At 41.7% G+C, this 9,699-nt stretch overlaps 3 protein-coding genes across 4 annotated transcripts; 2 read left to right on the top strand and 1 right to left on the bottom strand.

Annotated features, from left to right (window-relative positions):
- The first annotated feature begins 2,447 nt into the window (after positions 1-2,447).
- Positions 2,448-5,209, top strand: LOC103951586. Its single transcript, XM_048565304.1, has 3 exons — positions 2,448-3,481; positions 4,506-4,606; positions 4,703-5,209. The coding sequence occupies exons 1-3, from the start codon at positions 2,627-2,629 to the stop codon at positions 4,845-4,847; spliced, it is 1,101 nt and encodes a 366-aa protein (XP_048421261.1). The 5' UTR covers positions 2,448-2,626; the 3' UTR covers positions 4,848-5,209.
- A 150-nt stretch (positions 5,210-5,359) lies between these two features.
- Positions 5,360-7,273, top strand: LOC103951587 (transcription termination factor MTERF8, chloroplastic). Of its 2 annotated transcripts, none has more exons than XM_009363008.3 (2): positions 5,360-5,801; positions 5,873-7,273. In XM_009363008.3, exons 1-2 carry the CDS (start codon positions 5,516-5,518, stop codon positions 7,198-7,200), a joined length of 1,614 nt encoding a protein of 537 aa, XP_009361283.2. In that variant the 5' UTR covers positions 5,360-5,515; the 3' UTR covers positions 7,201-7,273. The 2 variants fall into 2 exon arrangements, with proteins under 2 accessions (XP_009361283.2, XP_048421260.1); XM_048565303.1 differs by having other exon boundaries at positions 5,611-5,797.
- A 135-nt stretch (positions 7,274-7,408) lies between these two features.
- LOC103951588 (ribosome-binding factor PSRP1, chloroplastic) lies at positions 7,409-9,483 on the bottom strand. Its single transcript, XM_009363009.3, has 5 exons — positions 9,114-9,483; positions 8,325-8,468; positions 7,961-8,221; positions 7,758-7,866; positions 7,409-7,657 (listed from the first exon to the last, which is right to left on the bottom strand). The coding sequence occupies exons 1-5, from the start codon at positions 9,354-9,356 to the stop codon at positions 7,527-7,529; spliced, it is 888 nt and encodes a 295-aa protein (XP_009361284.2). The 5' UTR covers positions 9,357-9,483; the 3' UTR covers positions 7,409-7,526.
- Positions 9,484-9,699: the final 216 nt, after the last annotated feature.

The following is a 9,699-nucleotide window of genomic DNA, read 5'->3' as shown; positions in this document are numbered from 1 at the left end:
GAAGAATTGATGTTGAAACAGACGAGTTTCGAGGGGTCGAGTTTAAACCGAGATTATCAAGCCAATTTCAGGTCTTTTCCCGTCCATTTTTGGACTTCTAAAAAGGTAACTGATTCTACACTTCATAAGCTTCATTTCCATCTAAATTTTGTGAAAATGGTTGAGAAATGAATAAGATATGAAGGTTTGAAATTTTATCCAGAAACCGGCGAAAATTTCTAGATTCCGACGAGTTCAGAAGGCGGCGCATGACGGTGACCAGCAAGGAGGAGAAGACGACGGAATATTCCATCAAAGTTGATGGAATATTCTAACGGCGTCAGGTAACGCCGTTAAACTCTGTTAATTATTTAACAAAATATTTTGTCAAACTGACAAAATATTCCTAATGAACGTCAGAGTCTCGCCTGAGCGTGGTGGCATGTATGGTCGTGCCGTAGCTAGTGCGTGGTGGCAAGTTCGACCTCCGATTGGCTTTCTGTCAATTTGTGTAGGTCCATGACGTCGAGTAGATCGACTTCGTATATTCAAACCCTATGTTTGAGCAATCTACGGAGGTTTTATTTAAGTTTCCATTTATGTGTTATTAAACTAAGTTAATTAGTAATTTCACATATAGGGGAAACGTATCCCGAGGATGTACGGGGTCAAGCAAGGCTTAGAGGCTTCGTTTCGACTGCGTAATTGTGAGTGGGTCATTTCTTTTTGTAAGTATACGCGTACTTGCTAGTTTCCGGTTATACTTTGAAAAGAATTTACTACGTATGCCTTGCTTAGACTAAAATTACATGAAGTAGTGAAATGACTGAACCTAGGGAATTATTCTGCGCCCTATAGGTTCACAGGTATACACGAGATACCATGATATTATATTTACATATGTGATTATTACTACGTTGATTAGAGTTATCAAATCTTTGTGGCATGATTTTATTTATGTCATCTACTCATCATTGATGCACCCCGGAGTTAGTACTTCGCCTAGGGTCAGGGCCAATCTTTCACGTGTATGTTCACATCCACACCGTTTGTTCGCCTTAGATCCAAGTTAAGTGCCAGTCTTGTCATACAAATTGCATTAGGCAATTTCGACTCGTATGTGATCGCGCTTCGGCACCAACCTTCACGTGATTGTAGTACTAGAGCACATTTATTACACCCAGTCCTATCGTACAGGTTGCATTAGCCAACTCCGACTCGTGTGTCAGCATGTGTCGATGAGCATTTGTTATGTTATGTTTACATATTACAAGGTTATGTTATATTGGTCACCTTGTGCTTAATTATTATAGTTGTGCCTTATTGATTTCTTGAGACTTTGCAGGCTACGGTAAATATTTTCTTACTATATGTAGTACGTATATATTTTGGAAACTATACTTGATTTTATGGCGAGGGATTATAATGTTTTTGAAAAAGTTTTTACTATTTTCTGACCCACTTAACTTTGTTTTTCCCCTCTAGGTTTAATAGTTGTGCTTACGTGTAAACGAGGATTTTGGCAAATCTCAGGAGATGGTTATCTTCATTGGCATAACCCTCACCCTAATTACTGTGTTGTTCTTATGCTCTGCCATCACGTATGAAATGAGTTTAATCCCACGCACTCTTTTAATTAGGCACTTGTAGGTTTTAAATTTATTTGTATTTTTCCACTACACTACACTTTATGGCTTCGTCATCCTTCAGGTGTCGGCCAGCACAACTTGATTCGGAGTCCAAGTGGATATTCTGGGTCGAGGTGTGTCAGTAAGTTTTTCCTTACATGACATTATATTCTTAAATTAAGGTGTCACGTGACGGTAAATCTGTATCATATAAGTTGCTCTTCGATCGCAAATCATTATGCTTTGGGCCCACCCGATAATGTTCCTGTTACTTTTGAGAGATGAAAAGGATGAAAGCCCTTTTTTTTTTCTTTTTTTTCTTTTTTTTTTTCTTTGAATTTTGGAATGAGAGATCCTAAATATATTGGTCTCTTTTTTGGGCTTACTTGAACTTTGAGGTAGTATTGCTAAATAGAGTCTAATAATCTATTTGATCAATGTGTACTGAGTTTAGGAGAAATTATCGAGTGCAGATGATCGGAACACATAGTTGTTCATTTACATACATAAAGCACCCTAATTTGGTCTCACCCATTCCCTCCATTGACTCCTTGTGTATGATGCTCATGTATATATATGTTTGGATGAAAGATTTACTTGTCACGTCTTTAGAGGTCGAATGACTTTTGGACAATAGCATGTGTCTACAAATCTAACAAAATGAGATCAAATCAAGAATATATAATATATGTGTCCGTATTTCAGACTCACCAATTTAAGTGACAGTTTTATTAAAATGAGTAATGTTAGAGAAACTAAAATTAAAACTTCCATGAGATATCGAAATAGTACTTACAAAACCCACGTGTTTCATGCTTGATAGTAAAAAGTAAAAGCAACTTCACCCACCACCACGTAACACGAAACAGACCGCGGAGCTTCTCTGGGTCGTTTCAAGTTTCAAGCTTTCAAATTCGAACTCAGAAAACCTAATTTCTCTCCTTCTCCGCCTGCAATTGTCGGCGTCGAAGCCCATCGAGCTCTATCCACCTGGCCAATCAGATCCGTCCACCTCAGCAATGCTCTGTTCGGTGCCCGCCACCAAGTCCGGTTCGAACTGGCTGAACCGGCTCCGGTCCAATAAGGGATTCCCGACCGCCGACAATTCCGACCTCGACCACTTCCTTACCCGAAACGCAAACTCTCTCTCTGAATTCCCTGCTCCCAATGTCGTCTCATCGTCCACGGATTCGACTCGGCCGGATTCGGACCGTGTCGGGAATCGCTCCGAATCCTCGTGTCCGAACGGAGACGAACAGGGAGGGGGAATCATCGGAATGATGAGCAACGTTCTATCGGAGCTATTTTTCATGGGCGGCGCCGACGAAAGTTCCAGACTTTCCGGGAAAAAGATTCCTAGAAAGCAAGCAAACCCCAGAGTCTGTGTCGGTTCCACGACCAACTCTAACGGCGACGCCACCGCCACTGCGAATGCAGCGGAGGAGAAGAGCTCGGAAAGTGAAGGAAATATCGAAAATGCCCTCGACAAGGTGGCGTCGGATAACAACAGCTTGGTGGGGAAGAAGAAAAAGAAGGAACTAGGAGGGAATGAGGTTGGTGGGCAATGTGAGGGGGAGGAGGATGAGGAGGAGGAAGAGAAGGGGGAGATGAAAGGGTATTCGAGGAGCGAAGTGACGGTGATTGATACGAGCTGCGCGGTTTGGAAGACGGAGAAGTTGGTGTTTAGGAGGAAGAATGTGTGGAAAGTTAGGGAGAAGAAGGTCAAAGGGAGGAGCTTTGGGAGACATAAGAGGAAAGTGGTTGTTGAGGAAAACCTTGGTGATGACATTGACAAGAAGAAAGCTAAGATATCGGTTTCCGCGTTGGATGTTGAAGCTGGTGTGGATGAATGTATAGCTCTCAACTCCATTCAAGTAAGATACAAAGATTCTGTCTTGATTAATTTGCTAATTTGGTTTCATATTTCCTTCTCGATTGTGCTTAATTTTTGTGATCTTTGTTTTTCTACGAATGCGAATATCGGATTACCAATTATTGCATGTGTTGATTTGTTTGGTATGGAAATGAAGTGGTTGTGTGGATGGCGCTAGCATTTTCGCTGCGATTCTTCGATTGCTTAATGCTGTTTTTGTTACAAAAAATGTTGCACTCTTGGCGGCAAGATCTTCGTTGGTTCTTTCCAAATGCAACATGTGATGTCATCTCTATTCTCTAACGAGTGTGATAGTTCGTACCTATAGCTTGTGATTGCATGTGTTTTTCTGTTTGGATTTTAGGATTTAGTATGATCATCGCCTTCTCTTCGTCTACATATACTGTGATTGCATGTGTCGTGGTTCATAATTCACAGAGTTATATGAGTCTTCTAGTTAAACTTTCAGTCATGGTTGATCCGTTTTCCTGGTTTAGCCATTTTTCTATTAATTTGGTACACTGGATAAGTTTAACATTGAAAACTTTAAGGCTTGAATTGTGCCCGAGTAACCTCTCCGGGTTTTGTTCATTAGGAGTTCTAATCAGTTAATCTCCGTGCTCTTTGTTATTGTATTGATAACAACTATTAGTATCGAAGGGGAAAGGATGTCACTTCAACTGATCTATTTGTGTGAATAATTTGTTCATCTGATTTAAGGCCGTGTAAAGTAGAATGCTGCGGGTTCTCTAGAGAGTATGCATGCATCTCTGAATCTTTCTGTTTTTGCACCCCTTAAATGCTTTGGATGTAGCCGGCTCCACCTTCTGGTTTTGGATTTCAAGTATTTTGCTGAATAATTGATTAGATTTTATGTTCCAATTCTGAATTTAGTGTGCAGTTGTTGCTTAATGTAAATAAGTATGAATCACGGCGTGTGATTTGATGCCATAGCCGTAGAGTTGCTGTGCATAATATTATGAAACAAAGAAATGTAAGTTTGTTGCCCTTGCTTCATTGTTCAGGGACAGAAGCCACAGAATGACACCCTAGATAATCTGAATGACAGAGGGGAAGAATTCGGCAAACACCTGCCGGAAAATAAAACCAAAGATATAAGAAAAGGGCAAGTGCACTTGAAAGTACTATCTGATTTTGATATTCTGTGTTGCTGCCTGCACGCACCTAAGTGTTTATTGTGCTCTTGTTGAATTTCATGCAGGTTTTCTTTGAACCGATCACCGCGAAATTTGAAAAAGGGCGGTTCCTCTGTTATATTAATAAAAGGCCTTCCTACAGACAATAAAAATGGAGGAAAGCTTCATAAAAAGACTCTCAAGGACAGCCAAAAACAATACAAAGCGTGATTGAACCAGAAACCGGAAAAAGAGTTTTGCACCAGAAAGAGCTAGCCGCCGGCAATGCAACAATGTAATACGATGGCACCGGCATTGTTTCTTTCGGTATAAAAATTTAGTTGACCGTGTCATCTCCCTCTCCGAAAGAGTGTAGGAGGTTCCGGGTCACGCACAGGGCTTCGAGATGGCGGTGCCCGTGATGATGCTGACTTGGGATTCAAAATGTTGTGAAATAGTGAACTTTTTGTATGTGTTTACAAATGTCGTAACAGAAGCTATTTTCCCCAAAAGGATTTGTCTGTTTTTCTTGTTGCAATTTTTACAATCGTATTGATACAAAACGGGAAATGATTACACGCGCCCCTTTTCTCCTTCTACGACCCTCACCCTGTATTTGTTTTGTTACCATTCTTGTATAATTTATTCAATCGAAAGGCCAGAAATTACCAGAGTTGTGCATTGGGAGAAAACAAGTGTATGGAAATGCCATACAGAATTCCCTTTCAATGTAGATAATCATTGGGCCTATTGGGCCTATAATACTATTGATTTCTGGCCGTATGAAAGGCCCATGTAGGTAAGGCCCGGACATTGTCTTCACCTCAGCCACAAACCGACTGTAAACAAATGCTCAATCTTTCCGAACGCCGAGACGAAACCATTTTTTTATCAGGAAAATGGTCGCCGTATACGCTTTGTTCACTCACCCTTTTCCCGCTTCTTCTTCCTCCGATTCTCTCTTTTCATTCTCACTAGCTCCTCCTCCGCCGGCCGCCGCTTATTTCTCGCCTCCTTCACCTTCAATCTTCCGCGCCCGTCAATGGTTTTCTCCGTTGAAGTTCACCAAAGCCCAGAATTTTGAACGACAACCGTCGTTAACCCAACTGGGTCTCCGTCAAAATCAACAGTTTCTTCTCCAATGCCGTTATATGAACTCCCCTGCCAATGTCCTCGCCGAAGTAGGTAAGCAACTCTGAGAGGCCTTTTATCAAACACATTGCCTGCATGAGTTTAATCGTTATATCTTGTGCCAGGAATGCTGTTCTCGTTCTTTCAAGAAATTGGGGTCGGCGAGGATGAAAGCCGAGTGCTTTTGGACAAGAATCCAGCTGTGGCGTCGACATCTTTGGATTCACTGCGAGCTCGGGTTCATTCCTTCCGTTCTGTTGGAATCGACGGCCTTGTGCTTTCTCAGTTGATTATAAAATCCCCAAGTCTATTAACAGCTGAGGAAATAGGTCCGTTTCTGCAATTTGTTCTCGACGATTTGGAAGGGAAGATCGAGCCGCTGCAGCTGAAGCGGCTTTTGAGAACAACAGAAGCAAGATTTTTGGTGGGTTTTGATCAGAAAGTCAGATTGCTTCTTCACCGCGGAGTTCCAGTTGACAAGATTTTTGATATTCTCAACAAGGTTAATCTGTACAAGGCATTGTGTCTCAAGTCACTTGAAGAAATCGAAAGAACAATCGCATTCTTCGACCGCATTGGTGGCATTGATTTGATAGTAATGCGCCCGACGCTTCTCAATTTTGATCTGGAGACTCAGCTGGTTCCGAGAGTAGGGTTCCTGGCGGAGCTTAGTGGCGGAGATGATGAGGCCACGGGGACTCTGTTGGGTAAGCTCCCTGCAATCTTGAGCTATACCGTGGATCACACGAAAGGCCATGTCGATTTGTTGAGGTCGAATGCCGGCCTAACTGACGATCAAATCTTCAGGTTTCTGCTTGTATTTCCCAACGTGGTGAGTGCCAGTCGGGAGAGGAAATTGCGTCCGAGAATTCATTTTCTCAAGCAGTGCGGGTTGAGTTCGAATGACATCTTCAAGTTCTTGGTCAAAGCTCCATTGTTTCTAGGGTTGTCTTTTGAAGACAACATTGCATTTAAGCTTGCATTTTTAGTGAAGATTGGGTATAAACATAGAACAAAAGACTTGGCGGCAGCAATGGGATCCGCCACCAGAACAAGCTGCGATAATCTGCAAAAGGTGGTCGGGTTGTTCTTCAGTTACGGGCTTTCGTGTTCAGACATTGTTGTCATGAGCACCAAACATCCTCAGATACTGCAATACAGCCATGCTGCTTTGGAGAAGAAGATGGAGTACTTGATAAATGGGATGGGTCGTGAAGTCGGAGAGTTACTGAACTTTCCGGCATTCCTTGGTTACAAGCTTGATGACAGAATCAAGGCCAGGTATGAACTGAGGAAGAAGGTTTTGGGGGAAGGAATGTCACTGAACAAGCTCTTAACTGTTTCTTCCGAGAGATTTTCGACCAAGAAGACAGCGTATGTTGATCTAAACGAAGAAATGAAAGTTTTGTCGGATCATCTAAATGAAAACGTTTGTAATACAAACGAGTCATGATACAAATTTGAGCTGTTTACTCATGGTAAAATCTTCTCAGCTTCCTTGTTATGAAAGCTATACCTTTCGAGCAGTTTGCATATCGACTTTCTACGTTTTTCTCGTTGATGTTTTGTTAAATCTGAATTAACATGAGGCTCTGAAAAGAGATGCAGAGACGGTTAACAAATTAGTTCAGTCAGTCGAGTAAAAGAAAGGCAGAGGCAGCTGAGGAATTGATGTTTATGATTTTAATTTGCTCATAAGCTTTCATTCGTACGTTACAAAAACTACGCCCCTCAAACTTTAAGAAACACCGCTGTACAAGACTGGATACCTAGGCCTCTTTATTCCGCCAAGGAGCGTTCTCTAGCTCGCTCTACCACCACGTGCTGTGACTTCTCCGCTTTACCATTTCCTTTCGGTATAATAAGTCCATAACCGCCTTCTTCTCGTTTGTATATTACATTAATCTCACCTAAGTAAGAACAGAGGAAAACTTCAACTACTGGATGACAGAAATCGAAAACTGACGTTCGAGGAAATGAAGGCAGTAGGGGTGTTTTGTAGTTTCTTACCAGTTTCTTCATTTCGGAAAGCATAGAAGTCGTGATCAACATTTTCCAGTTGATCAACTGCTTCAGCAACCGTCAAAGGCGGCATGTCAAAGTATTTCGTTCGAACAACCTAGTAAAAATGACCGACCAATGAGAATACGATGGAGAGAATGGCATTTCTATAGATAATCAGCAGATGCGTAGTGAAAGTTCCAAGTGACAACCTCGTCAATGAAGTCTTCTTCCTGCTCTTGGGGAACTGCCTCTGCCTCTTCCTCTTCATCTTCCGCCAATGCTTGCATTGCAGGCTCCCTAACTTTCGATCTGTTAAAGCCTTTCATGTGCCGCCCGTGATCCGATTCCTTCTCCTTGATTTTCCTCAACTTCCTCTGGATAATCGAAGATGCCAAATCTATGCTCGCGTAAAGTGTCTCAGCTTCTTCCTCAGCACGGAACACTCCATGCTTCTTCGTGAACAAAGTCACCTAAACAAAACACAAACACACACAAATGTGCTTCACAGGAACAAACCGTATGCTGCAATTGCAGATAACCTAACAGTTCATGAAATTCATCAGACGGCAATACCTCACATCTCCGAATCCTGGGGCCTTTTCCAAGCTCTCCACCTCGAACAGACAACCGAACATCGGCTTCCCTCACTAGGTGACTATGCTTTTGAACTGCCTTGCCAACCTTGTCTTCCACATGCTTCTTCACTGCCTCCGATAACTGAATTCACAGATTGAAAATTTCTCATTCAAATTCCACATTGATGAAAAAGTTTCTAATTCTGCGGCCGACGTCCTGTGTTCGAATCTCCCTCCTCCGCTATCACTTGTTAAAAGCAAAAACAAAAATTCCAATTTTCCACAGATAATGCACTTCCCGCAAATAACAATACATTAAACAAATCAAGTCTTTTTTAAGCCAAAAGTGTCTCTGAGATTACCATAACTCCTCACTTTGATCTTTAAGATTTAAAATTGACAGAAGTAGTCCATGAGATTGTCCGTCAATCATTTTGATCATTATGTAGAATTTTTTTTTATTAAATTGAATATACGGGGAGGGATTGATTTAACAAAAATATCATCAATTTAACGGAGATTTCTAATAAAATGACTCAAATGATTTGACGATTGATAATACCATTTCGATTGATTTTAAAGCACATAGACTAAAATGATGAGTTATGTCAATTTCAGATATATTTTGGATAACAAGCCAATGCAAAATACAATTTAGATTCCCAATTAATGGTAATTTCTACAATGTTTTGTCCAAAAACACAAAGTTCATTAAACACATCACTGCAAATCTCAAAATATGCCAAAAGTAACCAAATTTAAACCTCAAAAACCGATAAAAGAGTACCTCCAAATTCTTTCCTTGTATGATCAGCTTGACCGAGGAGAGCGGGCCGTCCCAGGACATCTGCACGGAGAGCGACTTGCCGCGGCACTTTCGGGATCGAATCGCAATCGCAATGGGTTTCAGATTCTTCGACGGATTCAAGAAATTGGAAGAGCTAGACGATAATGTGAAGATTTGGGGCTTTTGGAAAATCGGCGATGAGAGTGTTGCCATTGATTGTGGAGAAGTAAACAGAGTTGCCATTGGGTTAGATTAACGCAGAACTTAGGGTTTGTGGTAAAGCGATAAGGAGTGTTTGGATCGATGGAAAATTGGAAGGAAAGTGCGAGAAAATTAGGGGGTTTAGCAGCTGTGGGTTTTACAGAGCGAGCAAGCGGACAAGGTGACAGTAATGGATATACTTCGGCCACACGTGGCAATCTCTTACGTTATCCACTTCATCCTCTGTGGTTCGGTGCAAGGCACAGAGAAACCTCAGCCGTTTATCTTGTTCTCATGGTTAGATGGACGGTTTAGGTTGGATGCAGCTCTGCATTTGTTTGGGCCCACTCGTTGACTTGCACGTGTTCATTCGTAGTATGGGCCT

Source organism: the organism of the source record quoted next, unplaced genomic scaffold, assembly GCF_019419815.1.
Source record: "Pyrus x bretschneideri cultivar Hongxiangsu unplaced genomic scaffold, Pyrus_bretschneideri_v1 Contig4, whole genome shotgun sequence".
Taxonomy (NCBI): Eukaryota; Viridiplantae; Streptophyta; class Magnoliopsida; order Rosales; family Rosaceae; genus Pyrus; species Pyrus x bretschneideri.
This window is presented reverse-complemented; position numbering and strand designations above follow the sequence as displayed.

Excerpts from the sequence above, each read along its gene's own strand:
- LOC103951586 (XM_048565304.1), top strand. The coding sequence starts at position 2,627 with ATGCTCTGTTCGGTGCCCGCCACCAAGTCCGGTTCGAACTGGCTGAAC. Across the intron at positions 3,482-4,505 it reads TAGCTCTCAACTCCATTCAA|GGACAGAAGCCACAGAATGA; the intron begins GTAAGATACAAA and ends TTCATTGTTCAG. Across the intron at positions 4,607-4,702 it reads ACCAAAGATATAAGAAAAGG|GTTTTCTTTGAACCGATCAC; the intron begins GCAAGTGCACTT and ends AATTTCATGCAG.
- LOC103951587 (XM_009363008.3), top strand. The coding sequence starts at position 5,516 with ATGGTCGCCGTATACGCTTTGTTCACTCACCCTTTTCCCGCTTCTTCT. Across the intron at positions 5,802-5,872 it reads CAATGTCCTCGCCGAAGTAG|GAATGCTGTTCTCGTTCTTT; the intron begins GTAAGCAACTCT and ends ATCTTGTGCCAG.
- LOC103951588 (XM_009363009.3), bottom strand. The coding sequence starts at position 9,356 with ATGGCAACTCTGTTTACTTCTCCACAATCAATGGCAACACTCTCATCG. Across the intron at positions 8,469-9,113 it reads TACAAGGAAAGAATTTGGAG|TTATCGGAGGCAGTGAAGAA; the intron begins GTACTCTTTTAT and ends CTGTGAATTCAG. Across the intron at positions 8,222-8,324 it reads CCAGGATTCGGAGATGTGAG|GTGACTTTGTTCACGAAGAA; the intron begins GTATTGCCGTCT and ends TGTTTTGTTTAG.